This window comes from Balaenoptera musculus, chromosome 19, assembly GCF_009873245.2.
Source record: "Balaenoptera musculus isolate JJ_BM4_2016_0621 chromosome 19, mBalMus1.pri.v3, whole genome shotgun sequence".
NCBI classification, from domain to species: domain Eukaryota; kingdom Metazoa; phylum Chordata; class Mammalia; order Artiodactyla; family Balaenopteridae; genus Balaenoptera; species Balaenoptera musculus.
Genome location: NC_045803.1, coordinates 16,859,134 through 16,885,683, shown reverse-complemented (window position 1 = coordinate 16,885,683; position 26,550 = coordinate 16,859,134). Strand labels below are relative to the sequence as shown.

General features: G+C 58.8%; 3 protein-coding genes across 9 annotated transcripts; 1 reads left to right on the top strand and 2 right to left on the bottom strand.

Annotated features, from left to right (window-relative positions):
* The first annotated feature begins 824 nt into the window (after positions 1–824).
* Positions 825–21,054, top strand: KMT2B (lysine methyltransferase 2B). Of its 5 annotated transcripts, none has more exons than XM_036832739.1 (37): positions 825–1,193; positions 2,340–2,412; positions 2,652–4,672; positions 4,907–5,020; positions 5,115–5,265; positions 5,552–5,831; positions 5,993–6,048; positions 6,279–6,557; positions 6,865–6,959; positions 7,240–7,338; positions 7,480–7,593; positions 7,715–7,861; positions 7,961–8,056; positions 8,528–8,645; positions 9,140–9,253; positions 9,426–9,610; positions 9,685–9,774; positions 9,860–9,964; positions 10,098–10,171; positions 10,770–10,885; positions 10,981–11,072; positions 11,153–11,290; positions 12,031–12,189; positions 12,433–12,553; positions 12,631–12,709; positions 12,812–12,972; positions 14,026–14,253; positions 14,337–15,633; positions 15,720–15,809; positions 15,887–15,996; positions 18,969–19,106; positions 19,191–19,265; positions 19,368–19,545; positions 19,850–19,957; positions 20,075–20,158; positions 20,277–20,406; positions 20,497–21,054. In XM_036832739.1, exons 1-37 carry the CDS (start codon positions 825–827, stop codon positions 20,770–20,772), a joined length of 8,160 nt encoding a protein of 2,719 aa, XP_036688634.1. In that variant the 3' UTR covers positions 20,773–21,054. The 5 variants fall into 5 exon arrangements, with proteins under 5 accessions (XP_036688634.1, XP_036688635.1, XP_036688639.1 ...); XM_036832743.1 differs by lacking the exon at positions 2,340–2,412 and having other exon boundaries at positions 1,064–1,193; positions 2,652–2,846; positions 2,991–4,672; XM_036832740.1 differs by lacking the exon at positions 19,191–19,265.
* Positions 21,055–21,455: 401 nt separating this feature from the next.
* Positions 21,456–26,446, bottom strand: IGFLR1 (IGF like family receptor 1). Of its 2 annotated transcripts, XM_036832967.1 has the most exons (11): positions 26,372–26,446; positions 26,140–26,202; positions 25,678–25,744; positions 25,545–25,594; positions 25,372–25,470; positions 25,065–25,198; positions 24,859–24,954; positions 23,280–24,503; positions 22,609–22,791; positions 21,925–22,318; positions 21,456–21,830 (listed from the first exon to the last, which is right to left on the bottom strand). In XM_036832967.1, the coding sequence occupies exons 8-11, from the start codon at positions 23,463–23,465 to the stop codon at positions 21,475–21,477; spliced, it is 1,119 nt and encodes a 372-aa protein (XP_036688862.1). In that variant the 5' UTR covers positions 23,466–24,503; positions 24,859–24,954; positions 25,065–25,198; positions 25,372–25,470; positions 25,545–25,594; positions 25,678–25,744; positions 26,140–26,202; positions 26,372–26,446; the 3' UTR covers positions 21,456–21,474. The 2 variants fall into 2 exon arrangements, with proteins under 2 accessions (XP_036688862.1, XP_036688863.1); XM_036832968.1 differs by lacking the exons at positions 24,859–24,954; positions 25,065–25,198; positions 25,372–25,470; ... (2 more) ...; positions 26,140–26,202; positions 26,372–26,446 and having other exon boundaries at positions 21,925–22,315; positions 23,280–23,496.
* Positions 21,456–26,542, bottom strand: U2AF1L4 (U2 small nuclear RNA auxiliary factor 1 like 4). Of its 2 annotated transcripts, XR_005017391.1 has the most exons (11): positions 26,372–26,542; positions 26,140–26,227; positions 25,678–25,744; positions 25,545–25,594; positions 25,372–25,470; positions 25,065–25,198; positions 24,859–24,954; positions 23,280–24,503; positions 22,609–22,791; positions 21,925–22,318; positions 21,456–21,830 (listed from the first exon to the last, which is right to left on the bottom strand). XR_005017391.1 is itself a non-coding variant. In XM_036832997.1 (9 exons), exons 1-9 carry the CDS (start codon positions 26,413–26,415, stop codon positions 24,419–24,421), a joined length of 714 nt encoding a protein of 237 aa, XP_036688892.1. In that variant the 5' UTR covers positions 26,416–26,451; the 3' UTR covers positions 24,233–24,418. The 2 variants fall into 2 exon arrangements, 1 of the variants encoding a protein (XP_036688892.1); XM_036832997.1 differs by lacking the exons at positions 21,456–21,830; positions 21,925–22,318; positions 22,609–22,791 and adding an exon at positions 25,951–26,001 and having other exon boundaries at positions 24,233–24,503; positions 26,372–26,451.
* Between the last annotated feature and the right edge of the window lie 8 nt (positions 26,543–26,550).

The following is a 26,550-nucleotide window of genomic DNA, read 5'->3' as shown; positions in this document are numbered from 1 at the left end:
CTCGGCGTCCAGGCCGACTTACCAGCAAGCCCTGTGGGGGGAGGCTGTCAGAACCCAAGTTACCCGTCCCTTCCACAGCAAGCAACTGCGCGCGGAGTCTGAGTCTGGGCCCCCAGCCGGGGGCTCGAGAGGAACGCGTGCTCCGCCCTGCTTTCGGCCACCCTCCTTCTTTCCTAGAGCACAAGAGCCGAAAGGCCGCAGCCTCTCCGGCATCTTCCCTCCAGGCTGTACGAAACGGCTGCCAGGTCGAGCTCCAAACTGAGACTAATCTTTTGCCGCCGCCCCTTACCCAGCCCACGCCTCCTGCAGTAGCGAACTTCATTTTCCAGTGACTCTGGTGTTCCCAGGGTCCGAGGCCCGCCGCACTCTGGGAGTGGTAGTTCACACGGGCCGCTGGCCTCGACAAGAACAATGGGAGGAGTCTGGGACAAGAACCACATCTCCCGGCGGCCCCGGAGATCGCTTTCTGGGTCGGGTCAGGACCCCATAATCCTAGCTCTCGCGGCCCTAGTTCGCTGGGAAGGAGCGAGGCGCTCGAACTACATTTCCCAGAGGGTCCATGCGCCTCATCCTCTCCCGCCGCGACGCGGGGGTCTATGCGCTTCAGATGCGGTCTAAGGGTGACGGCCGGCCGGCCTCGGACTCCCGCTCCCGTGGTGCCCCGCGCGCGGCTGGCCCAGCCCCCGGCTCCCGCCAACCCGGCGGCGGCGCTGGTTGTTGTCGTGAGCCGCCGCCGCCCCGCCCCTCCTCTGCTCCCCTCCCCCCCGGCCCTGCTTACGGGCCGCCCCTCCCCCCGCCTCCCCGGCCCCTCTCACGGTGCCAAGATGGCGGCGGCGGCGGGCGGCGGCAGTTGCCCCGGGCCTGGCTCCGCGCGGGGCCGCTTCCCGGGCCGGCCGCGGGGTTCTGGCGGGGGCGGGGGCCGCGGCGGACGGGGCAGCGGGGCCGAAAGAGTGCGGGTAGCTCTGCGGCGCGGCGGCGGCGCGGCGGGGCCGGGCGGAGCCGAGCCCGGGGAGGACACGGCCCTGCTCCGTTTGCTGGGGCTCCGCCGGGGCCTGCGCCGGCTCCGCCGCCTGTGGGCCGGCCCGCGCATTCAGCGGGGTCGGGGCCGGGGCCGGGGCCGGGGCTGGGGCTGGGGCCCGAGCCGGGACTGCCTGCTGGAGGAGGAGAGCAGTGACGGGGAGTCCGACGATGAGGTGAGGCAGTCGGAGGCGTCCCCAGCGCCGGGCGGGGCGGAGGCGGGGGGCTTCCAGGGGTCTGGGTGGCCCCGAGGGGTGGCGTGGGGAACCGTGGTCCTCAGGCCTCCTGAGGAGGGAAAGGGCCCTGGAAATAGGCATGGGAGGAGGTAGGCTGCACGGAGCTGTCGGAGGAAGAGGCCTCTGAAAGTGGATAGAGAAGCCCGGGCTGTAGCTGGGCACTTGGGCCCGAGGCTGGTTCTGCTGAAGTGTCTTGGGCTGATCTTTCTTGGTAGTTGGTAAATCCAGGGCAGGAGAGGTTTGGGCTAGGAGGCTGTGGAGACTGCACGCCCAACCGGTGGTTGACAGCAGCAGCGTGGCTCGAGTGGACCCCAGGCTAGGGCTCTCTGGGCTCTTACCTGCAGGCTGCCCCGCCCGGCCGCATAACCTCCGACACATCCCTGATTTCACCAGCGCCCCAATTCTTCTTCTGACTTAAAGTGGAGAGAGGGTAAAATGGTGGAGGGCTTCCTCTTGGGGGCACAGGTTGAAGAGAAATGGAATGCAGGATGAGACTGGGCACTCTAGCAGGTCTGAGTTCAATTCAGGATTTATAATCAGTCTCTCAGAAAAGGCAGGAAGGTGTGCGTTTTATTACTTAGGACAGTTTGTAGCCACTTGAGGACTCAGGGCAGATTATAATATGATAAACCGCTTGATACACACACACACGCACACACACACAAACACACACCCTGCTTGGATGCCCCAATTCCCATTTTCATTCAGGAAGAAACTACAGTCCGAGAGGGTATAAGCAGAGGTTCCACTTTTTTCTCAGTTGGAGGATGAGGGAATCTGAGGATAGTGCCTACTGCCTGATCTGAGGAGACCCTCTTGTGTTCCCTTTGGACCAGTGAACCACTGATGGCTGTGCTGGTGTGGTCTGGAACTGGGGGTGCAGGTTCAAAATACCCTCTGCCTCCATCCCTAGGAGGAGACCATCTTTTCTTTTCCCCTCACTTTCCAGTCTTTTTAGTTCTTTTGTAAATAGGGATATGTTAAGGGGGAAGCTGGGGATATTCCTCGGAACCTGAGTCTCACATGAAACGAGGGCTTTGGCACTGACTGCTGTTTCTCCCCTCCACCCCTGGTCCCCTAAATCAGGAGTTTCAGGGTTTTCATTCAGATGAAGATGTGGCCCCCAGTTCCCTGCGCTCTGCGCTCCGATCCCAGCGAGGTGAGTGATGGGGAAACTCTACCTCTATAGCTTTACAGGAATGTTATTCTTGCTTTTCATGTCAGCTCTTCCCTGCTCAACTAGAGTCTTCATCAGTTACCAAGTGTGTTCTGTGTTCAAAGCTCAAGCTAGGCTGGGCTGTCGGGGAAACAGACAAGACTTAGTCCCTGCCCTCCTGGAGTCTTCCTCAGTCTGCAGGGCTACCTTGACCCATCTCCCCACACCTATTCTCCTTTTAGGTCGAGCCCCCCGAGGTCGGGGCCGCAAGCATAAGACGACCCCCCTTCCGCCTCCTCGCCTAGCAGATGTGGCTCCTACCCCCCCAAAGACTCCTGCCCGGAAACGGGGTGAGGAGGGCACAGAACGGATGGTGCAGGCACTGACTGAACTTCTCCGGCGGGCCCAGGCACCCCCAGCCCCCCGGAGCCGGGCATGTGAGTCCTCCACCCCCCGTCGGTCTCGGGGGCGGCCCCCAGGACGGTCAGCAGGCCCTTGCAGGAAGAAGCAGCAAGCAGTAGTGGTGGCAGAAGCAGCTGTGACAATCCCCACACCTGAGCCCCCACCTCCTGTTGTTCCAGTAAAACACCGAACTGGCAGCTGGAAGTGCAAGGAGGGGCCCGGCCCAGGACCTGGGACCCCCAAGCGTGGAGGACAGTCTGGGCGAGGAGGCCGTGGAGGCAGGGGCCGAGGCCGAGGCGGGCTCCCCCTCGTGATCAAGTTTGTTTCAAAGGCCAAAAAAGTGAAGATGGGACAATTGTCCTTGGGACTTGAATCAGGTCAGGGTCAAGATCAACATGAGGAAAGCTGGCAGGATGCCCCTCAAGGAAGAGTTGGATCTGGACAGGGAGAGGGCCCCTGCTGGAGGAAGGAGCAGAAGCTGGAGGAGGACGGAGAGGAGGAGAAAGAAGAGAAAGACAAGGAGGAGGAGGAAGAGAAGGAAGAGCGAGCTGCAGCCGAGGAAGAGATGGTGCTAGCTGAGGAAAAGGAAGAGGCAAAGCTGCCGTCACCACCGCTGACTCCTCCAGCCCCTCCACCTCCTCCTTCCCTCCCACCCCGCTCAACATCTCCTCCATCCCCACTTTGCCCTCCACCACCCCCAGTGTCTCCTCCGCCCCCACCATCCCCTCCACTGCCTCCTGCCCCAGAGGAGCAGGAAGAATCCCCTCCTCCCGTGGTCCCAGCTACATGCTCCAGGAAGAGGGGCCGGCCTCCCCTGACTCCCAGCCAGCGGGCAGAGCGGGAAGCTGCTCGGGCAGGGCCAGAGGGCACCTCTCCTCCCACTCCAGTCCCCAGCACCACCACAGGAGGCCCTCTGGAAGACAGCCCCACTGTGGCCCCCAAAAGTACCACCTTTCTGAAGAACATCCGGCAGTTTATTATGCCTGTGGTGAGTGCCCGCTCTTCCCGTGTCATCAAGACGCCCCGGCGATTTATGGATGAAGACCCGCCCAAACCCACAAAGGTGGAGGTTTCACCTACTCTACGGCCTCCTGTTGCCACCTCCCCACTCGCCCCCCAGGAACCAGCACCAGCCCCGTCTCCACCGCGTGCCCCAACTCCTCCACCTACCCCAGCCCCACTCCCTGAGAAGAGACGGTCCATCCTAAGGGAACCCACATTTCGCTGGACCTCACTGACCCGGGAACTGCCCCCTCCTCCCCCTGCTCCTCCGCCGGCCCCACCCCCGCTTCCTGTACCCGTCACTCCGTCCCGGAGGCCCCTGCTCCTTCGGGCCCCTCAGTTTACCCCAAGCGAAGCCCACCTGAAGATCTACGAATCGGTGCTTACTACTCCTCCTCTTGGGGCCCCTGAAGCCCCTGAGCCAGAGCCGCCTCCTGCCGATGACTCTCCAGCTGAGCCTGAGCCACGGGCAGTGGGCCGCACGAACCACCTCAGCTTGCCTCGATTCGCCCCTGTGGTCGCCACTCCTGTTAAGGCCGAGGTGCCGCCTCCTGGGGCTCCAGCTCCAAGCAGTGGGCAGCAGCCTCAGGCTCAGCTGCAGCAGCCTGTACAGGCCTTGCACACCCAGCTGCTGCCTCCAGCACTACCACCACAGCAGTCACAACTACAGCCGCAGTTACAGCTGCAGCCGCCGCCACCGCAGCAGCCGCCACCACTGGAAAAGGCCCGGACTGCAGGCCTGGGTTCCTTACCACTGTCTGGTGTGGAGGAGAAAATGTTCAGCCTTCTCAAGAGAGCCAAGGTGCAGCTAATCAAGATCGACCAGCAGCAGCAGCAGAAGGTGGCATCTTTGATGCCGGTGAGCGTGGTACTTGGGCCAGGCCCCTGCACCCAGCCTCAATTCTCTGCAACCCCTGAACCTCGTTCCCTCCCTAGACACCCTCCAGCATTGCAGGGAACCTTCAGAGCCAGTCCTTCCCCTGTCCCCCAGCTTCCTGTGTTCCTTCCCTGGCCCCATCCCTCCCCAGTGCTAGTCTCCTGGCCCCATTTTTTCTCACACTCTAGCCTCTGACCCTGTTTATTCCCCCACCAGTCAAGCCCTGGAGGGCAGATGGAGGAGGTCGTGGGGGCTGTCAAGCAGATCCCAGACAGAGGTTCTGTCAAGTCTGAAGATGAATCGATGGAAACTAAGAGAGAGAGACCGTCGGTATGGAGTGGGAAGAAGGCCCTCTGAAGAAGGCTGGTTGCGGGGCCACAAGGGGCAGCGCTCCACATGTGTTCCTGCTTTCTCCTCCCCCCAGGGCCCCGAGTCCCCTGTGCAAGGCCCCCGCATCAAACATGTCTGCCGTCATGCTGCTGTGGCCCTGGGTCAGGCCCGGGCCATGGTACCCGAAGATGTCCCCCGCCTCAGTGCTCTCCCTCTCCGGGATCGGCAGGACCTCGCCACGGAGGGTAGGGGTGGGCTTGTTGGGAAATTTGACAGCTGTGTCAAGTTTGGGGGCAAGTGAAGGCATCAAGAACCTGGGGGAATGGCAGCTGAGTCGGGTGCTTGGGGCCAGGTGGCGAGTGGGTTGGAGTGCTAGGTCTTAGCACTTAGTGTTGGGAGCACCTGGAATGGGAGCACTGTGGGAAAGTGGGGACCAGAAGGCCAGTTGAATGGGATCTAGGGGAGGTTAGGGAAATGAGGTAGAACTCCTGGTGGCTTTGTGGCTCCATCCCGGCCTCTCCGCTGCACTAGATACGTCGTCAGCATCTGAGACTGAGAGCGTCCCATCTCGGTCCCGGCGGGGCAAAGTGGAGCCAGCAGGACCTGGGGGAGACTCAGAGCCTGCGGGGTCTGGAGGAACCCTGGCACATGCACCCCGGCGCTCACTGCCCTCCCATCATGGCAAGAAGATGCGGATGGCACGGTGTGGACACTGTCGGGGCTGCCTGCGTGTGCAGGACTGTGGGTCCTGTGTCAACTGCCTGGACAAGCCCAAGTTTGGGGGCCCCAACACCAAGAAGCAGTGCTGTGTGTGAGTAGCTGGGGTGCAGCCTGCATTCCCACCCATGGTTGTCAGTTACCCAGGCCTCCTGCCCCAGCAGAGCAGTGGGATTGGCATCCTTGTGGAGAGCTTCCTCTCTTCCCCCAGACCACCAGTCCCCTACCCTGGTGACGTGCTGCTCCCCTCCCCAGATACCGGAAGTGTGACAAGATAGAGGCTCGGAAGATGGAACGGCTGGCCAAAAAAGGTAACGAGGTTTGAGGAGCACTTCTTTACACAATCTTACTGAGATTCGTGGTACGGAGGAAACCATGTCTTCTTTGCTCTCCTTCCCATATCTTTGCAGTCCACCACCTTTCTTTTCTTTTCCATCGTGTGCTTGTTTGCTTCTGCCCCACTTTTTTCTGGCTTTTCTCCATCCCAGTGTCCCATGTCCCTGGCTGAGCTCAGATCCTACTAAGTCCCCTGTTCCCACAGGCCGGACGATAGTGAAGACGCTGTTGCCCTGGGATTCCGATGAATCTCCTGAGGCCTCCCCTGGTCCTCCAGGCCCACGCCGGGGGGCGGGAGCTGGGGGGCCCCGGGAGGAGGTGGTGGCCCCCCCGGGGCCCGAGGAGCAGGACTCCCTCCTACTGCAGCGCAAGTCAGCCCGGCGCTGCGTCAAACAGCGACCCTCCTATGATATCTTCGAGGACTCGGATGACTCAGAGCCCGGGGGTCCCCCTGCTCCTCGGCGTCGGACCCCCCGAGAGAATGGTGCGAATTGTTTGTTGCTTCCTCTTTCGGTCAGTTCTGTGTCTTTTGTGTGGAAGGGTCAGGACTCCCAGACCCAGGGCTTTGTCGGTCTCAGTGTAGAGAAGGGGAGTGGTTTTAGTGGACAGGGAGGACAGGTGCAGGGTGCAGGAGGTTTTCAGTAGCCTGCTGAACAAGGTCCAAGTCATCCTAGTGGACCTTGTCTAGTTAAAGAAGGCCCTAGGGATCCAGGTAACAATTGGGGGTTGTAGAGGAGGGGGAATGGGGCAGAGAAGAGGGGGAAACCTCACCGCTCACGTGTCTTGCCTAGAGCTGCCAGTACCAGAACCAGAGGAGCAGAGTCGGCCCCGCAAACCCACCCTGCAGCCTGTGTTGCAGCTCAAGGCCCGAAGGCGCCTGGACAAGGTCAGCATAGCCCCACACCAAGAACCCCGAGTCCTGTGGAAGGCATGGCTCCATCCCAAGGAGCTTCCTGGCAAGTCAGGGTAACAGGCTCACTTGAGTGCCGTGGTGTGTCCACGCCAGAGGACAGGTCCTGAGGGGGTGAAGCAGGCCTGTCCTTCTGGAAGGCCAAGTAGGATCTGGGCAAAAGGTAGGGTTGGGTAGGCTGGAGGAGAGGGCGGTGAGGAGAAAAGTTGGTAAAGGGTGGGGCTGGCAGCACTCTGAGCACCACCATCCTCCCTAGGATGCTTTGGCCCCTGGCCCTTTTGTCTCTTTTCCCAATGGCTGGACTGGAAAACAAAAGTCCCCTGATGGCGTGCACCGGGTTCGTGTGGATTTTAAGGTATGGCACGGAGCAGGGGAGGGTGGCGGGGACTACGGTGGGAAGAAACTTGTTGATTATGAGTGAGAAACCAGGGCTTTAAGGTTGGATCTGGCTTGTGTTCCTGGCTGCTCTCTGATCCCTTGTCTTCTTTTCCCTCAGGAGGATTGTGATCTGGAGAACGTGTGGCTGATGGGCGGCCTGAGCGTACTCACCTCTGTGCCAGGGGGACCACCGATGGTGTGCTTGCTGTGTGCCAGCAAAGGCCTGCATGAGGTTGGACCCCTGCCTTTTTTCACAGCCCCCCAAGTCTGGTTTCTTGGGCCCTCTCCACAGGGTCACATTCCCTGGCCTCCTGGCCTCACACTCTGCCCGTCATTCCGTCTCCCCACCCCAGCTGGTGTTCTGCCAAGTCTGCTGTGACCCTTTCCACCCATTCTGCCTGGAGGAGGCTGAGCGGCCCCTGCCCCAACATCATGACACTTGGTGCTGCCGCCGCTGCAAGTTCTGCCATGTCTGTGGGCGCAAAGGCCGGGGATCCAAGGTTTGGGCACGAGGGCCATGGCAGTGGAGGCATGAAAGAGAAGGGGTGTCCCTGTGCCAGTAGGTTCTGCCATTGCTGTCTTTCTCCAACATCCAACAGCACCTCCTGGAGTGCGAGCGCTGCCGCCATGCTTACCACCCAGCCTGCCTGGGGCCCAGCTACCCAACCCGGGCCACGCGCAAACGGCGCCACTGGGTGAGAGATGAGGCCCCCACCCCTTACTTTGGAGTTCTGATTAATGCCGCACACCACCCCCAGACTTGCTCTAGGCCAGGGCTCTCAGGAGGAGGGGAAGGGTGGAGGTCCTTCTGAGAGTTTGATAAACATCACACGTCCTCTTCAACAATTTCACGTAGACAAGATTTATGTGCAGAATTTGTATGTAATGGTTTTACGGGCTCATGTATTCCATGGCCCCCAGCTCACAGCCCCCTCCTGCTCTAGCCTAACCTCTTCTGTCTCACTCTACCGATCTCCCCACTTCATTTCTCTCCTGCCCTGCTTCTTTTCTTCTCCCTTCCTCCTCCTCTTCACCTCTCCTGCACACCTTTTCTCCTCTTACCCATCCTTCCTTATCTGTCTCCTGCCTCCTCTTTGCCCATCCCCCCTTCGCACTGCTCCAGCCCGGTGTCTGGCTTTCCCCCTAATGTCGCCCTGCCCTCCCAGATCTGCTCAGCCTGCGTGCGTTGTAAGAGCTGTGGGGCGACTCCAGGCAAGAACTGGGACGTCGAGTGGTCGGGAGATTACAGCCTCTGCCCCAGGTGCACCCAGCTCTATGAGAAAGGTGGGGACCTGGCAGGGGACCGGGGCCCCGGGGGCCACCGGGGAGTGGGCCAGGTTCCTAGACAAGCAGTTGGAACAGATACTCTTCTCTAGTGGCTTTCTACTCTCTTCTAACTTTGGAGCCTTTCCTTCCACTCAGAGTACTCTCCCGCTGAGGGCAGTGGGAGTGGAGGGCCTGGAGCCCACCCTTGTGGTGGTCCCTGAGATACCTCCTGGAACCTCAAGTCTCCACTGAGCTCTTTGAAGACCTGGGCTTCCTCATTTACTCAGGCAGCATGTTTAGCAAAGCTCTTTCCTTTGTGAGGCCTTGGGGCTGCAGAGTTAGAAAAGCAGCCTTATCCTCAGCCAGCTTTTGGGGAGCAGTAGGGACCCAAGTGGGGCATGACAGAGGCAGCTCATGCAGCAGTCGGGATGGCTGGCCTCTGGGCAGGGACTCTGAGCGGCAGCTAGTGGCACCAGCCCCTCTGACTTGTCTCTTCCTCCCTCTCGCTCCAGGAAACTACTGCCCGATCTGCACACGCTGCTATGAAGACAACGACTACGAGAGCAAGATGATGCAGTGCGCCCAGTGTGACCACTGGGTGCACGCGAAGTGTGAGGGGCTCTCAGGTGAGTGGGTGGATTACCTGGGGGCTGGCCTCAGTCCTTTGGGGATCCCTGTTCTACCTTCCACCACAGGCCCTCAGGGGACAGGGCTCAATGTTCTTGGTGATCTGGGGGCTACTGAGAGCCCTCACATCTCCCTAAACCATTTTTTCCTTTCCTACCCTGTCTGTTCTAGATGAAGACTATGAGATCCTTTCGGGGCTGCCAGACTCGGTGCTGTATACCTGTGGGCCGTGTGCTGGGGCCACGCACCCCCGCTGGCGAGAGGCCCTGAGTGGGGCCCTGCAGGGGGGCCTGCGCCAGGTGCTCCAGGGCCTGCTGAGCTCCAAGGTGGCAGGCCCACTGCTGCTGTGCACCCAGGTCTGGGGCCCCAGGTGGCAGGACGGGGTGGGCCTAGGCCCAGCACGAGCCCTGCTGACTTCCCCTCTTTGCAGTGTGGGCAGGATGGAAAGCAGCTGCACCCAGGGCCCTGTGATCTGCACGCTGTAAGCCAGCGCTTTGAGGAAGGCCACTACAAGTCCGTGGTGAGTGGGATACTGAGAGGAACAGGTGGGTGCCAGGAGGAGAGGGTTGGGGTCGAGGCTCGAGTCCTGACAAACCCCCTTACAGCACAGCTTCATGGAGGATGTGGTGGGCATCCTGATGAGGCACTCGGAAGAAGGAGAGACGCCGGAGCGCCGGGCTGGAGGCCAGACGAAGGGGCTCCTACTGAAGGTGAGCTCTTTGGGGGATGCCTGGAGGGTAGCTAGCGTGGTAGTGGGGAGGAGAGAGTGGGTCCTTCAGACCCTGCCCCTGCCAGCTCTCCTGGGGAAGCCAATTCTTCTCATCCTGTTAACCTGCTCCCCAGCTGCTAGAGTCTGCGTTCGGCTGGTTCGACGCCCACGACCCCAAGTACTGGCGACGGAGTACCCGGCTGCCCAAGTGAGCAAGGCTGGGTAGCAGGAGGGGAACCAGGGAGTGAGGGCAAAGGCAAGGGCACCTAGGAGTCCAGGGTCAAGCTGGACTGAGACGAGGAGCAGGCTTAGGGTCTGGAGGGTGGTGGAACCAGCATGAGAGTCCCTAGTGGCTCTAGACGAGCAGAGACTCAGATTGTGTAGTTAACTCTCACTTCGGTTCTACTTTATGCAAGGCGGTGTTGGGGACAGCAGTGGGCGAGCCATGTTTGGGAGGGTGGGCAGGCACTGATGACCCAGACAGTCAGGGCGCTGATGGGGAGACCCAGGGGCTGTGGGAGCCCAGAGGAGGCGCCTGCCTAGGAGCCTAGGGCCTGAGGCTTCCCGGAGAGGTGACATCCAAGCTGAGAAGTGGAGGAAAAGTATTTCGGGCATGAGGAACAGTGTTTCGTGGGCCAAAGGTGGCATGAGAGAGCCTGGCTTGTTTGGGAGACTGAGAGAAATTCCACATAGAGAGAGGACAGAGAGTGTCATGGCATGTTCAGGCTGATACTGTGGGTGGGCCCCAGTGCAGCCCCCACCCCCCGTTAAAAGGCGTGTCAGAGGCTGACCCTGCCTGTCCACAGCGGAGTCCTCCCCAATGCCGTGTTGCCCCCTTCCCTGGACCATGTCTACGCTCAGTGGAGGCAGCAGGAACCAGAGACCCCAGAATCTGGGCAGCCTCCAGGGGACCCCTCAACAGGTACTGGGAAGTGGGGGCTGGAAGCCAGATCCCTTGGTTGGTGGGCGAGGCTCCAGGTCCTCATTCTTGGACCTTCCTTCCCACACCCCTTCCAGCTTTCCAGGGCAAGGATTCAGCTGCTTTCTCACACCTGGAGGACCCCCGTCAGTGTGCGCTGTGCCTCAAATATGGGGATGCAGACTCTAAGGTGAGGGCTACTGCATGAAGCCCAGGCTGTGGGGTCTGGTCTCTGGGGCCTCCCCTCCTGCCACCCTCCTCTGTCCCCAGGAGGCGGGGCGGCTTCTGTACATCGGGCAGAATGAGTGGACACACGTCAACTGTGCCATCTGGTCAGCCGAAGTGTTCGAAGAAAACGACGGCTCCCTCAAGAACGTGCACGCTGCTGTGGCTCGAGGGAGGCAGATGGTGAGGGCATGGGCCTGGAGAGGTGGGCAGTCCTCAGGGCCCTCCTCCACTCGGAGACAGCGCTTGTTTAGTCTCTGCCACAGCTTGTCCTTCCACTGCCGGTCCTAGGTACCTATCTTGGTTGTCCCAGCACTGTGGTGCTGCAGTGACAGCAGCTCTTTTCCTATTTGTGCTCTCTGGTCGTAATACGGGCCTGAAGCCTGGGAGACTAAAAGTTAGTCTGTTGAATCCTGTTGATTAAACCTGTGCCGGATGCTTTCCATACAGTGTGGCACTTAGCTCTTATTACATCCCTATGAGGTGAGGTGTAGCCTGAGTTAGAATCCCCCTTACCAGTTTCGAACCTGAGTCAGGTACTGTAGAACGTCTCCAGCTCACCCTCAGAAAGAAGGATGATAGAGAGATGTACCACGGAGGGCAGATGTGAAGATGAAATGAAATAATACAGGTTCCATGCTAGAACAGCATGAGGAAGATGGTAAGGTAAATGCCACGCTCAGCCTTAGCTCTTGTTATTTTTTTTCCTACTGCAATTCTGTTTCAAACAGTCTGAAATGGTTTTGATGTGTACGTGGCCCTGGATGCAGCTAGGGGAGAGGTAATGTTTGGTGAGTGCCTTTGCTTGGTGAGGTGCTGGGCTAGTCAGGGGCCCAAGCAGAGTCTCAAGGACAGTGATGCTGAGTGTGAGACCCTGGCTCGGGTCACTGGCTTCCCCCTTTAGCATCCCCTTCCCCCCACAGCGCTGTGAGCTCTGCCTGAAGCCTGGAGCCACGGTGGGCTGCTGCCTTTCCTCCTGCCTCAGCAACTTCCACTTCATGTGTGCCCGGGCCAGCTACTGCATCTTCCAGGATGACAAGAAAGTCTTCTGCCAGAAACACACAGACCTGCTGGATGGCAAGGTTGGCCCGCACCCTGGGGGAGACAGCTCCCCACTGCACTCTCTTCCTCTTCCACTCAGGGAGCTCCGTAGCCCCTCAGGCCTGGCCCCAGCTGCCTCTCAGTGCCTCTTCCTTGTTCCCTTACCCCCTGCCCCAGTCCTTTAGTCAAGCCCCTGACTGACCAGTCTCTGCCTCCAGAGCCTTCCCTCGCGTCCCCCTCGCCCCCCACCAACCCAGCAACCCCGTTTGCCACCCCCCTCCCAGGAGATCGTGACCCCTGACGGTTTTGATGTTCTCCGCCGAGTCTATGTGGACTTTGAGGGTATCAACTTCAAGCGGAAGTTCTTGACGGGGCTTGAACCTGATGCCATCAATGTGCTCATTGGTAAGCAGCTTGCTCTCTACCCTGGTCTTCCTGACCCTGCCTGGGCCCACCCTCCTGACCTCTCCTCTGCACCATAGGCTCCATCCGAATCGACTCCTTGGGCACTCTGTCTGACCTCTCAGACTGCGAGGGACGGCTCTTCCCCATTGGCTACCAGTGAGCAGCCCAAGGGACATTGGTGGGGCGGGGGGGTCTCCAGGACTGGATCTTGTTGCCTAAGTTGTCCTGACCCTCCTGTCCCACACGCCCACCCCTCAGGTGCTCCCGTCTATACTGGAGCACAGTAGATGCTCGGCGGCGCTGCTGGTATCGGTGTCGAATTCTGGAGTATCGGCCATGGGGGCCGAGGGAAGAGCCGGTTCACCTGGAGGCGGCAGAGGAGAACCAGACCATTGTGCACAGCCCCGCCCCTTCCTCAGGTACAGCCTGGGAACTCCTTCATTTTCTTCCCTGAGTGCTGCCCTCCCCAAACAGTTACCCACCAACCCTTATTCTCCTTGTGCCCTAAGGAAACCCCAGGATGCTTGCCATTGTTCCACTTGTTGTAATGGCAGTAGCTTGAGATGACTTAATGGCTGCGCATAGTGTGCGGGGGCTGTGCGCAGCGTCTCCCAGGACGCTGAGGGGAGAGCGCCATGCTACCTGCTTGTGCACAAATGTAGGGAGCATTTATGGCCACCTGACTTGGGGCTGCGTGCTCATGTAATGCTCCCCACAGCCCTTTGAGAAAGGTATAAGCTCCTCTGTACAACTCAAAGAGGGCAGTAGCTCTCCACAGTGACCTAGTGGTGGAGCCAGGATTCAAGCCTAAATCTGCTCATTTCCCAAACTGGCACCTTCCCAACTGTGCTAGCACTGAGGGATGTAGCTGAGCGCTGGATGGCACGAAGCAAAGAATGGGCTTGGAGATAGGTAGAAGGAGAGGTCCTTGTGGGCCAAATGGGAGGAGGAGGAGATTTGGATTGCGCTTGTGGGTAAGGTGTTTGTTCTGGGTTGGAGCATGACACAGGGTGGAGAGGGGAGGAGGGTACAGCCATCCTGGCTGGAAACAAGGAAGTGTTGGGAGGAGGCAGCAGAGATCAGCTTGCACAGATTGGGTGGAGCCAGGTAATGGGGAGCCGCAAGCGCCAGGACGGGGTGGATGCATTTGATGTGGCAGGGATGTGCAGAGCAGGTAGGACTGGCCGTGTGTGGGGCCTGAATCGGCAGTAGGCAGCCAGCAAGTGGGGAGATGGCAAAGGATGGGTGAGGAAGGGTCACAAAGGAACTCTGACCCAGGTGTGTGTGGAGGTTTTGCAGAAGCCGCAGAGGGGTTTGGGACCTGGGTGATGACTGGGAACCCATGCGCCTTGTCCCCAGCTCAGGGGCCAGGCAGAGAAGGTACGGTTGGTTCAAAAGAACGAAGGGTATGTGAGGGGAGGCTTTCACAAAGAGCCCCTGCCATCCATGATGCCATTCTCTTGCCTCTTTAGAGCCCCCAGATCATGTGGACCCCCCACCAGATACAGGTGCCCTTATCCCTAGAGCTCCTGAGCACCACTCACCCGTTGAGAGCCAGGACCCCCCACTTCGGCCGGATCCAAGCAGCGCCCCTCCTCCAGCCCCCCGCTCCTTCTCGGGGGCTCGAATCAAAGTGCCCAACTACTCACCATCCCGGAGGCCCTTGGGGGGTGTCTCCTTTGGACCCCTGCCCTCCCCTGGTGAGTACCTGGGAGTGTCTGGGAGAGGGGTGGGGCAGGGTGAGGCAGGAGCTCCTGGCTGACCCTGACCCTTCCCCCTACAGGAAGTCCATCTTCTCTGACCCACCACATCCCTACGGTGGGAGACCCGGACTTCCCAGCTCCCCCCAGACGCTCCCGTCGTCCCAGCCCCCTGGCTTCCAGGCTGCCACCATCGCGGCGGGCCTCTCCCCCTCTCAGAACCTCTCCTCAGCTCAGGGTGCCCCCTCCTACCTCAGTCGTTAGAGCCCTCACACCTACCTCAGGGGAGCTGGCTCCCCCTGGCCGGGCCCCATCTCCTCCACCACCCCCTGAAGACCTGGGCCCAGACTTTGAGGACATGGAGGTGGTGTCAGGACTGAGTGCTGCTGACCTGGACTTTGCGGCCAGCCTGCTGGGGACCGAGCCCTTCCAGGAAGAGATTGTGGCTGCAGGGGCAGTGGGGAGCAGCCACGGGGGCCCAGGGGACAGCTCGGAGGAGGAGGCCAGCCCCACCCCCCGCTACGTCCACTTCCCTGTGACTGTGGTGTCTGGCCCTGCCCTGGCCCCTGGAGCCCTCCCTGGAGCCCCCCGCATTGAACAGCTGGACGGAGTGGATGATGGCACCGACAGCGAGGCCGAGGCAGTCCAGCAGCCTCGGGGCCAGGGGACTCCACCTTCAGGGCCAGGAGCAGGCCGGGCTGGGGTCACTGGGGCTGCAGGGGACAGGGCTCGACCTCCCGAGGACTTGCCGTCAGAAATCGTGGATTTTGTGTTGAAGAACCTAGGGGGGCCTGGGGAGGGGGGCGCTGGGCCTAGAGAGGAGCCGCTCCCCCCAGCACCTCCCTTGGCCAATGGCAGCCAGCCCCCTCAGGGCCTGCCCCCTAGCCCAGCTGACCCCACCCGGACGTTTGCCTGGCTCCCTGGGGCCCCAGGGGTCCGGGTATTGAGCCTGGGCCCTGCCCCCGAGCCCCCCAAACCTGCCACATCCAAGATCATCCTTGTCAACAAGCTGGGGCAAGTGTTCGTAAAGATGGCAGGGGAGGGTGAACCTGTCTCACCCCCAGTGAAGCAACCACCTCTGCCCCCTCCCATCCCCCCCACGGCCCCTGCTTCCTGGACTCTGCCCCCAGGACCCCTGCTGGTGTGGTTGCCAGTTGTAGGGGTGGTCCGCCCTGCCCCTCCCCCACCCCCCCCTCCACTGACGCTGGTGTTGAGCAGTGGGCCCCCCAGCCCGCCCCGCCAGGCCATCCGCGTCAAAAGGGTGTCCACCTTCTCTGGCCGTTCCCCACCAGCACCTCCCCCAAGCAAAACTCCCCGGCTGGAGGAAGATGGAGAGTCCTCGGAGGACCCCCCCCAGGGTCCAGGGCTTTGTGGCAGCGGGTGAGTGAGCGTGCCCAGGCTGCGGAGTGGGAGAAAGGTGGGCAGGAGAAGGCACCTCAGCCTTCTCACGGTCCACCCTGCACCAGGTTTAGCCGAGTGAGGATGAAAACGCCCACTGTGCGTGGAGTTCTCGACCTGGATGATCCTGGGGAGCCCACTTGGGGGGAAAGCCCGAGGTGAGTGGCCAGTCTCCTTTCCCTGGAGGCTCTGGAACCTCTGTCGCTTCCTCCTTCTGACAGGTCTCTCCTCACAGGCCCCTCCAGGACCGGTCCCCTCTGCTGCCACTTCCAGAAGGTGCTCCTCCCCGGGCCCCCGATGGTCCCCCTGACCTGCTGCTTGAGTCCCAGTGGCACCACTACTCAGGTAGGGGCCAGCCTTTCCCTCTCACTGCATCCTTCCCCGTGCTTGCCTCAGCTGAGTAACTCACAGATACAGAATTGGTCCACTTAAAAAAAAAAAAACAAAACAATGCACTGGGTGTTGCACATTGCACACCTACCTGGGTACGAGCCTGAGGCTGGGTGTTAGAGTTACAGAGACACCCTTGGGAGCTTATGGCCTGTGTCAGAAACAGACACATGCCTGTTCAGTGTGCCCAAGAGCCCAAGGAAGGGCTTCAGGGGCTAGTGTACCAGGGTCAGAGGTTAGGTACCTAGTAAAGCCAGAGATGAAGTTCTGGGGATCATCCACAGAGGATGGAGCCCACCTAGGACCCAGAGGAAGGACAAGAACAGTGGGAAGGAGATCAGAGGCGGGTGGTGTCCCAGAGGCTCAGGGAAGGGAGTGGTCAGCAGTGCCAACTGCCACACACAACACCAGGCATGTGGGGTCTAGGATTGGTGTACTGTCTGGGCAGGTGGCACAGGGTAGGGAGGATGTTGTGTCCGAGTCCAAACAGTGTTTGATGAGGAAGCCAGAACAGCAGTCAGGCACCTTGCCAAAAAGCTCAGTTAAGAGTCTGGGGTGGGGGTTGGGGGTTGGGGGGAGCAGCTCAGAGGGGTTTGGTGTGAGGGCTGTGACAGCAAAAGCAAGAATGAGGGTGGAGGGGACTCGTGGATGGAAAAGGAGGTGGGAGGAGACATAGCGGTCAGGTTCGCATAAGAGACCCCTGAGATGGAGGGAAGGACATGAGGAAGGCGTACAGGCATACCTCGTTTTATTGCCCTTTTTCTTTGTCACGTTTTTTACAAATTGAAGGTTTTTGGAAACCCTGCATGGAGCAAGTCTATCAGCGTCATGTTTCCAACAGTATTTGCTCACTTTGTGTCTCTGTGTCACACTTTGGTAATTTTCTTAATACTTCAAACTGTTTCATTATTTGTTACGGTGATCTGTGATCAGTGATCTTTGCTGTTACTCTCGCAAAAAGATTACAACTCCCTGAAGGCTCACATGATGTTTAGCATTTTTTTAGCAATAAAGTATTTTTTAATTAAGGTATGTACATTGTTTTTTTAGACATAATGCTGTTGCACACTTACTTACTAGACTACAGTATAGTATAAACATAACTTGTATATGCACTGGGAAACTAAAAGATTTGTGTGACTCACTTTATTGCAATATTCGCTCTATTGCCGTGGTCTGGAATTGAACCCGCAGTATCTCCGAGTTATGCCTGTACTTGCAGAGATACGAGACATCAGTATGCAGGATGGGGGCACGTGGAGCAGTTCTGGCTGATGGACTCAGTGAAGCTGGAAGGGCAGTGCTCTGTTGGTCATGGAGGGCAGTGGGAGAGGGAGTAGGCTACAGCCAAGTAAGCTGATAATTGAGCAGCCTGAGGCTCGGAATTCCTTGTGGCCCCACGTCCTGTCCAGATGTGTGGATCTTCTCATTATGTAGAGCTAAGCTGCTGAGTATGGAAGTGGAATGAAGTAGACTGAGACTGTTTAACTGAAAGGCTACTTACAGGGGTCGGAGATGGCATGAGGATATGGCAGTGACCATGACAGACAGGTCCCTGCCCATAGGGACCAGACCACATTTTGCTAGAGGAAACAGATGCATAATTAACAAGCGCATTCTAGCTTAGGATGAGCACCATGAGAAAGAAGAAAGTGAGAGTGTGCCCAGGCGAGGCCTCTGTGGTTGTGCTCAGGGAACAGAATGGAAGTGAGGATGGGGAAAGGTGGCAGAAGTCAGAGGTGGACCCTAGGGCATTGCGAGGCCCGGAGATGATGTGGGGGACACGGCAAGAGTTAGGTTTAGAGTCTTGCTTAGGGCTGGAAGGGCATATAGGCAGGTTGGCCCAGAGCAGTTCTGTGGGGAGAAAGTATGGCTGTGTGACTCCTGCCCCTCCTAAAGTATGCTCCACTCAAACGTATGCCCCCCACCCCACTCAACCCCGGTACAATGGTCAGGCCTCAGTCCACATCCTGCTTGAGCCAGTAGCAGCATTTGGTGTGCTGATCCCTCCCTCCTTGAAGCACTTCCTTTCCTGGCTTCCAGCACCCCAGCCGTCTCCTCACCTATGGCTGTGCCTCCTCACTGCCCCAGCCTGTCAGCTTTGGTGTGTCCCAGGGCCCTGGCCTTGACTTCTCTAATCTCCACTCACTCCCAAGTGCTCTTGTCTAGCTTCCTGGCTCTAAACCCCATCTCTAATTCTGATAGCCCCCAAATCACTAGCCAGGCTCTTATATCCTGCTGCCTGTTCGCCATCTCCACAAGCAAGTTGAAAGGGGAGGTTTTCTAAGAGGAATCTCAGGCTCAACATGTTCCAAACAGTTCTCGACCTTCACCCCAAACTCGTTTCTCCCTCACCTTCACCAACCATCTCAGTCAGTGAGCATTTTATCCTTCCAATTGTTCAGGCTCCACACCTCAAGAATTGTCCTTGATCCCCGTTTTCTCTCACATCCACCTCACCTGTGTCAGCTAGTCCTATCTGTTCTAGCTTTAAAATTTTTAGCCCCTGAGAAATCCCTCATAGTGTACATATACTTGATTCTGTGAGTATGGGCCTTTATAATAATATACTGGTAATCTTTACAGAAATGTGGTGCACATAAGAAAAATAAATGTGCAAAATATAGTAGTTCTCCAGTATTTTAAATTTTGTGTGAGATGCAGAAAAATGAGGAGTAGATCGGCATTTACGGTAGACTGAGTTTGAGTGAGCCATAAGCATGTCCTGCAGTAAAGGGACTGTAGGCCCTCTAGAAAAAATAATGTCCATTCTTTAGGGTTCACTGGGCAAATATTGCAGGAGGAAGGCCCTCAGACCTAGCAACTGTGCCTATACGCTGGGAGGAAGGAAGGGCAGAGGGGAACCAGGGGCTTTTGAGTCCAGGAGGGGTGACCCTCACCAACTCTGATCTGCTCCTTGGGACCAGGTGAGGCTTCAAGCTCTGAGGAAGAGCCTCCATCCCCAGAGGACAAAGAGAACCAGGCCCCTAAACGGGCTGGCCCACACCTGCGTTTCGAGATCAGCAGTGAGGATGGGTTCAGCGTGGAGGCCGAGAGCTTGGAGGGTGAGTTTGGGAGTAGCATTGACAGGGAGGGAAGGTGTCCCGTAGAACACCATCCTGACAGCTCTGGCCCTGCCCTCTCCCCAGGGGCATGGAGAATTCTGATTGAGAAGGTGCAAGAGGCCCGAGGGCATGCCCGGCTCAGACATCTCTCCTTTAGTGGTAACAGGGGTTTCACAGGGATGCTGGGGGCCGGGATGACTCCCTGTTGGCAGGATGGGCCTCCGACATGACTTACGTGTCCTCACTTTTGACTCTCCCCAGGAATGAGTGGGGCAAGGCTCCTGGGCATCCACCACGATGCTGTCATCTTCCTGGCAGAGCAACTGCCCGGAGCTCAGCGCTGCCAGCACTATAAATTCCGCTACCACCAGCAGGGAGAGGGCCAGGAGGAGCCACCCCTGAATCCCCATGGGGCAGCCCGCGCTGAGGTCTATCTCCGGTGAGAGGTCTGGGGTGTGGTGCCTGAGTCGGGGTAGCCCTATAGGAGTTCTCAAGGGTGGGAATTAAGTCTTTACAGATTAGAAACTGAGGTCTGAGGAGAAGATACTAGGCCACTCCAGAAGTTATTCCTAGAGTTCACATCAGAAGAATGAACTTCATCTGTTCCCCTTTTGCTGTGTCTTCAGTAGTAGCAGTATTGCTCCTACCCTACCGGCAGCAGGCCCGGGCCAGAGAATAGATGGGTAGCATCTTCTTGGAAGAATCGGTGTGAACCTTCTTCCTTTCCTCCCTCCCACCTGCAGGAAGTGCACCTTTGACATGTTCAACTTCCTGGCCTCCCAGCACCGGGTGCTCCCTGAGGGAGCCACCTGTGACGAGGAAGAGGATGAGGTGCAGCTCAGGTCAACCAGGTATGGAGGGCAGGCCAGGGTACTGGAGATGGTCTGGAAAGGTCCAAAAGAGGGTGATCGGGGCAAGAGAGGTCATTCCTGGGTACCAACCTATGTGACGCTGCCGTCCCCCACCAGACGCGCCACCAGTCTGGAGCTGCCCATGGCCATGCGCTTTCGCCACCTCAAGAAGACATCCAAAGAGGCTGTGGGTGTCTACAGGTCAGTGGGGTCGGGGGGAGGATGCCCCTTGGGTGGATGGATAGGTGCCCTAGTGCGGGACTGCCTTGGTTCTGTCCCCCTGCCCCCTGACCTCCCCCTTGCCCATGCAACCCTGCAGATCTGCCATCCACGGGCGGGGCCTGTTCTGTAAACGCAACATCGATGCCGGCGAGATGGTCATTGAGTACTCTGGTATTGTCATTCGCTCTGTGCTGACTGACAAGCGGGAGAAGTTCTATGATGGGAAGGTAGGCTCTGCCAGGCGATGGGAATGAGACGGGTGAAACGGTGTGGTCCATGGGAACAGAGCCCCTGACTGCCCCACCCTATCCCTGTAGGGCATTGGGTGCTACATGTTCCGCATGGATGACTTTGACGTGGTGGATGCCACCATGCATGGCAATGCGGCCCGCTTCATCAACCACTCGTGTGAGCCCAACTGCTTCTCTCGAGTCATCCACGTGGAGGGCCAGAAGCACATCGTCATCTTCGCCCTGCGCCGCATCCTGCGTGGCGAGGAGCTCACCTATGACTACAAGTTCCCCATTGAGGATGCCAGCAACAAGCTGCCCTGCAACTGTGGCGCCAAGCGCTGCCGTCGGTTCCTTAACTGAAGCTGTGGCTGCCTGCCACGCCCCCCGCTGCCATCTTGCCCCTCGTCCCTCCCAGAGCATCTCACCCCACCCTCATGTTCAGGGTGGATGTGGGCATGCAGGTGGCAAGGGCCCTGCCTCCACCCCTCCAGCCCACCCAGCAATCGCCCCCTTCTTTCCCTGGGGGCCCAGGATGTAGATATTGTACAAAAGTTTCTAAATCCCTCCTTTTCTATGCACTTTTTTATTTAAGAGGGTGGGATCCCAGGTGGGAACCCCCCACAATAAAGTCTGTCAATGTTTGGAGAGGTTGGTCTTCCATTTGTATGGTGCTGGGGGCAGGTAGGAGCTTCTGTTCCTCTGCGCCCCACACTCATCCTGAGCCAGGGAAGGCGAGAGGGCATCGTTCAGAATTAGAAGTAAACTGTGGGGGTCTCTTAAGGCTCAGAGCATAAATGTAACACCTATTCCAAGTTAGAACTCAGATGGGTCCCTATAGATGAACCCTCCCAAGGGTAGCAGGGCCATTTCTCAGAGGGGACCCTGGTTGCCCAGAGGTAACCCACATCTGGTCTTGTGTGTGTGGTGGGATTGGCCCATTCCCTGAATGGGGAGGGGAGTGAGAGGATGTCTGTTGGGTTTTGGCCCAATTAAGACTATTTTAAGAGGACCCGTGATGAGGCCCAGGGACAGCAGGCACTTACTTCAATGGAAACTTTATTTTTATCGGGTACTAGGCCGGGCAGGCCCCAGCTCAGCCAAGCTTGGACAGCACCCGCAGTGCATCTGCCCGCCCTCTCTGGGCAGGTGTGCGCCAAGCTGGCCCAGAGAGGCAGAGGGCTCCCTTGCCACCACCATCTCCATCACGGCCCGCCGAGGCCAGCGACTGGGCCGCAGGGAGTAGGCGGGAGTGGACCAGGCAGCAGGCAGTCCATATTTTGCAGCCAGGTGTCGAGTGCTGCCACAGGCTCTCCCCCAACCTGGCCCAGGCTCAGGATCCAGCAGCACGATCAGCTCCTCCAGCACTTCCAGCTCATCCAGGAGGCGAGACAGCGGCTGTGATTCCAGACTTGGCAGCTCTAGGAGACAAAGGGAGGGGTGAAGGGGAGGAGGCGCAAGCTTCCAGCCCACCTCCCCGCCCCCCCCCCGCTCCTTGGTGTATCCTCAACTAACCCCTGCCTAGGAGTGGAGGCAGAGGGACCTCCTTCCCTGAGTACCCTGCCTCTGAAGCCTCCAGGGAGCCTGGAGGGGACGAGTGCAAGGAGAATAGGATGTGGGTGTTCAGGTCGTTGCAAACCAAGCCAGGATAGGGGTGTTGGACGGCCTTCCCCTGGTGGTGGCGACGGCGGTGCCTTTGCAGGGCGAGCAGGAGAATTACTGCTGAGGTCACGAGCAGAACCAGCACCAGGGACAGGTCAAAACTCCAACTCGGCCAGGCCTGCTGAGGGACTTTGTGCTCAGATGTCCACGGGAGACTGGGGATCGCCGGTGAGCTGGGCTCCTGGGAACTAAGGACGCTCAGTTTTCCACGTGTCAGGGGGCAGGGCTCCTTGTTAGGGACCGGCTTCTGGAAATAAAGTGGGAAGCATGCCCTACTCCTGCCTCCTCAGCACAAACTTCCCATCCTTAAATCCCTCAATGGGGCCACATCCCCGCCTGATCCAGCCCTCCCACCCCGACTCCTTTAACCCCTGATACTATTAATACTGTGCCCCCATCCCTATCCTCTTCAGTTAGGTTAAACCCTCCCTTCCCTTGATACAGACCCCGCCCATCCGACCCCAAGCCACGCCCCCAGCCCCCGCCCCACTCCGGCAGGCTGCACCTTGCCCAGGCCCTCCGGAGCCCAACCAGCACCTGTCTGCCGCGCCTCCGGGTCCCGCCGCGGCTCCCCAAGGAAGTGGGGGCCGTTGCTCCGCCGCCACAAGGGCTACCTAGCCCCTCGGTGTTGGGGTTGCACTGCCCAGGAGGACACTCTTTGAAGGGGTGCGTTACGTGATTGCCCGCATCATCCGGCCGGCAGTTTTCCGAAAATTCAGTCTGGTGGGACACAGCGTCTCACGTGCAGCCGCCAAACCTGCCTCCTCTGCGCTAGTACGTGCTTTCCCCTTTGTCCTATCCCAGCAGTCCCCGCCCCTTGCACTGTACTCACCCAACCTATCAGCGGACGTGCCCACCTCTCTATTCCTCCCCCCCCCCCCCCCACACACACACACACTAGCCCTGCCAGTCTCCCAACCTTCTCTACACAGGCCCCGCTCCTTTCATTCCCCCGCCCACCTCTTCCTCGCCTCCCGGTTCCCGCCTGTCTAACCGGCCACACCCCTTAACCATGACCCTCTTAACTCACACTGTCCCTTTCTTCGCAGGCTCAGCCCCCCATCCCCCCTTCGTCTACGTACGGCCCACCGCCCCTACCCCGAAGCAAGCCTCACGGGTCACACCCCACAGACCTCGCCCCTTCCCCCTTCCCTATCACCCCTTAACTCCGCCTGAACATATGCAAACGCCCAGTCCCCGCTCCTTACCCGAGCAGGGGGCGGCCCGAAGCGCTGCAGGCAGCTGCCACTGCACAGGTCGTCAGGGTTCCAGTACTCGAGGCGGCTGCAGTGCTGAGAGGCCTTCCTCGGCGCCGCCTGGGCCAGGAGCAGCACGGCAGTCAGGAGGAGGCCTAGGGGCCCCATCCTGGCGGAGCCTGCCTTCTGGGGGGCCATGACCACAGGACTTCCTGCCACAGCGCCTCTGCCGCACTTGCCAGGAAACCGGGTCAGAAGAAGGAAGCAGTGGATGTGGGGGCATAGGATCCCCAGTCCCCTTTGGAAGCCAGGAATCTACTCTCCAGCCCCCAGACCAGCTCCTGGCCCGTTATCAGAGAGGCCACAAGGCCTCAAGATGGCTACAGCGAGGACTCTGGAGCCGGACTGCGTGGATTTATATCCCATCTCTGCCATCTTCTTGCCCTCTCTTTTCCCATCTGTAAAATGGGATAATAATAGTACCTGTCTTAGAAGGTTATTGTGGAGAAGTAAAACCATTACTGGAAGTAGAGCATTTAGAACACCTGGCACCTGGCATAGAGTAAGCTTAAGTATTAGGTACTACCTATTCCCATCTCAGGGCAGTGGGCATAGAGGACCCAGCCATCACCCACTGGGGACTCCCACCCAACTCCCAGCAATCTTACCTTAGCTCCTAACCCCAATCTCCTCCAGACTGGGAATCCTCCAACCTGCCACAACCAAGCATCTCCCCCTTGAGAATCCTCTGATGGACGTGCTGAAGTTTCAGCACAAAGGCAACCCCACCCAACCAGTCCCACTTGGGGGTTTCTAGGACCCTGGGCATGCTGCTTTCCCACCTGTTGTTGGAAGTTCCTTGGCTGAGGTTGTGGCCAGAGCCCAGCCCTACTTCCCCTTTTCATCAGCAGATGTGGGGGTGGAAGGAAACCAGCCCACAGCCAGGCTCAAGCTAACAACGAAGCTCTAAACCCTCAATATAGAACTTTATTAGGGGCGGGGCGATAGAAGGTCCCTGTGTTGAAGGTATTACATCATGGAGACCCGGAGCCTGGAAAAGATGGCACTAGGGAGTTAAGGGAGCTTTGAGGAGGGGTCCTGGCCAGGAACATATGTGCCTGCCAGGGGTGGAGGGCAAGGAGGTCAGCATCTCAGAAACGGCCATGCCGGTGGTCTGGGGACCGTCGTCGATTTCTTTCTCGGGGACGGTGGCCAGTATGGGACCTTGGGGGTGACCTGGGGACAGGAGAGAGGAGGGTTAGAGCCATGGGAATGGTGTGCAGATCCCCCAGTTCTGCCTCTCTGCTCTGGGATAGGCATGGCAGTTGATGAAGTAAGAAGAGTTCCTGGGGGTGGCCTCAGGATAGGTGCACAGGGGCCGACCTCAGGATTGGAGATCCAGGATGGACTTGGGTTTGGGGTTCAGGCTGGTTTGGGGGTTGGGACTTAGGTGCTGGTCTTCAGATGGGGCTCAGGGCTAGTCTTAGGGCACAAAAGGCTTGAGACACTTATTGGGGCACAGGATCAGATTCATCTCAGGATACAGGGGCCTTGGGATACGAGAAGTCTTGGCAGGCTGGTCCTGAGGTACCTGCGCCTGGGTCCCCGCCCATAGAGCTGCCGCCGGAGGTTGCGGGAGATAGGTCGCAGGTGCATGAAGTTGCAGAAACCACCCCGGGTACATTCCCTGGGTAAAGCATGGAAGGACGGATGAGGCCATTGTCACTGACAGCCCCCTCAACACATACACAGAAGTCTGGGACTCCAGGTGACCATCCCACCCCTGCACTACCATACCCCATCTCATACTGCCGACAGCACGACTCCCGGAAGTCAGTGACGGGAGACAGCTCGGCATGCACAGCCTGCCCGTTGAACCAGCGGTTATTGAGTTCAGCCACTGCCCGCTCTGCATCCTCCTCGCGCCGAAACTGAGGGAAAGTCGGTCAGGGTCAGCAATCAAACTCAGAAATCAGGGGATTAGCTAGCAGCTCAGGGTCTGGAGTGGATTCAGTGATGGACCTCAAGCTGTGAGGCTTCAACGGTGGCCGTTAGGCATTGAAATGCCTCCACCTCTAGGCTCTAATGGAGAGACAGCAGGCACCTTGACATAAACATTGCCCACGAGGTGATCCCCCAGGTTGTCGCACACATTCATCTCTTCAATCTCCCCGTACTTCTCCTGCAGTTCTGTGAACACTTCCTGTGGAAGACCAGGAGGAACTCAGCTGAGCTGCTGGCCCACAGGAAACTGAACCCACCCCTGCCAACCCTCACCTCGAAGAAGTTATCATAGTGTTCTTGCACCTCCACGTCGCTCACGTGACCTGGAGGAGGGGGGCAGGGTGGAATCAGGGCGTGGCCTGCTGGCAGCTGTCCGCCCTGCCCCCAAGACAGGTCCCTCACTCACAGTGCGATCCGTCTGCGGTTTGGGCAGTGTTCTGTGGATTCCGGTACAGGTTGAGCAGTACTATGGTCTGAACAGAATTTAAAGGGGGCGGGGCCTGAGCTCAGAGGGCGGGGCTATATGCAAAGGAATTGGGTATGAAAGTTGGGGGTGAGACCTTGCACCAGAGAAAAAGCATAAGCATCTTGAGTGCATCAGCAACGCCTGTCCCTCAGAAAACCAGAAGAGGGGGTACCTAGCAGTGAGGGACAGCCCTGGGGTGTGGTCTTTACGTACGGGGGCGTGGCCAAGTTCCTGGGAGAAGGGCCTGAAGGTTGGGGGAGGAACCTGCAGAGGTCCGACAAGAAAAAAGCCGGGCGGTAGGGTGGGCCCTAGAAATCCGGAAAAGGTGGGACCTCGTGATGGTGGACAACAGAAGGGGAATGGACAGGAGGTTAACCCCCCAGGCTCCGTGCCGGGTCTCACCTGGCTGAAAGTCGGTTTGTTGTGAAGCCGGGAGCACCGGTCCCCATGCCGGCAGGCCCCGATCTTAAAGTAAAAAGAGCAGTTAACCCTGGAAGAGGTGCAGAGACAGAGGTGAACCGAGGGCCGGGGAGCCGGACACCCCAGAAACACCGCCCCACGCCGCCCAGCCACCAGGGAACCAAGTGCCTCGTCCTCGGGCTCCCGAGGGGCCACTCCCTGCGCCCGTTCTCACTTGTCCTTCTCAGTCCCGAATATCGAAGCTAAATATTCGGCCATTTTTACCCGAACCCTCCAACTATGTCTGCTATTTACATCACTTCCGTTGCTTAAGGGCATTGGGAAATGTAGTTCTTCGCGGCCTCCGGACACTCAGAAACTCTCTAGTGCGCTTGCGTGATGGAGGCTCGCACC

Bases quoted from the DNA above. Each gene is read 5' to 3' on its own strand.
- KMT2B (XM_036832739.1), top strand. From the start codon at position 825: ATGGCGGCGGCGGCGGGCGGCGGCAGTTGCCCCGGGCCTGGCTCCGCG. The intron at 5,832-5,992 runs GTGAGTAGCTGG...TCCCCTCCCCAG, and splicing joins ACCAAGAAGCAGTGCTGTGT to ATACCGGAAGTGTGACAAGA. The intron at 19,546-19,849 runs GTGAGAGGTCTG...TCCCACCTGCAG, and splicing joins CGCGCTGAGGTCTATCTCCG to GAAGTGCACCTTTGACATGT.
- IGFLR1 (XM_036832967.1), bottom strand. From the start codon at position 23,465: ATGGCCCCCCAGAAGGCAGGCTCCGCCAGGATGGGGCCCCTAGGCCTC. The intron at 22,792-23,279 runs GTAAGGAGCGGG...GTGTCCCACCAG, and splicing joins TCGGGCCGCCCCCTGCTCGG to ACTGAATTTTCGGAAAACTG. The intron at 21,831-21,924 runs GTTAGTTGAGGA...TTTGTCTCCTAG, and splicing joins GCCTCCACTCCTAGGCAGGG to AGCTGCCAAGTCTGGAATCA.
- U2AF1L4 (XM_036832997.1), bottom strand. From the start codon at position 26,415: ATGGCCGAATATTTAGCTTCGATATTCGGGACTGAGAAGGACAA. The intron at 26,002-26,139 runs GTGAGACCCGGC...GGACCTCTGCAG, and splicing joins ACAAACCGACTTTCAGCCAG to GTTCCTCCCCCAACCTTCAG. The intron at 25,595-25,677 runs GTGAGTGAGGGA...CCCCTCCTCCAG, and splicing joins AACCGCAGACGGATCGCACT to GTCACGTGAGCGACGTGGAG.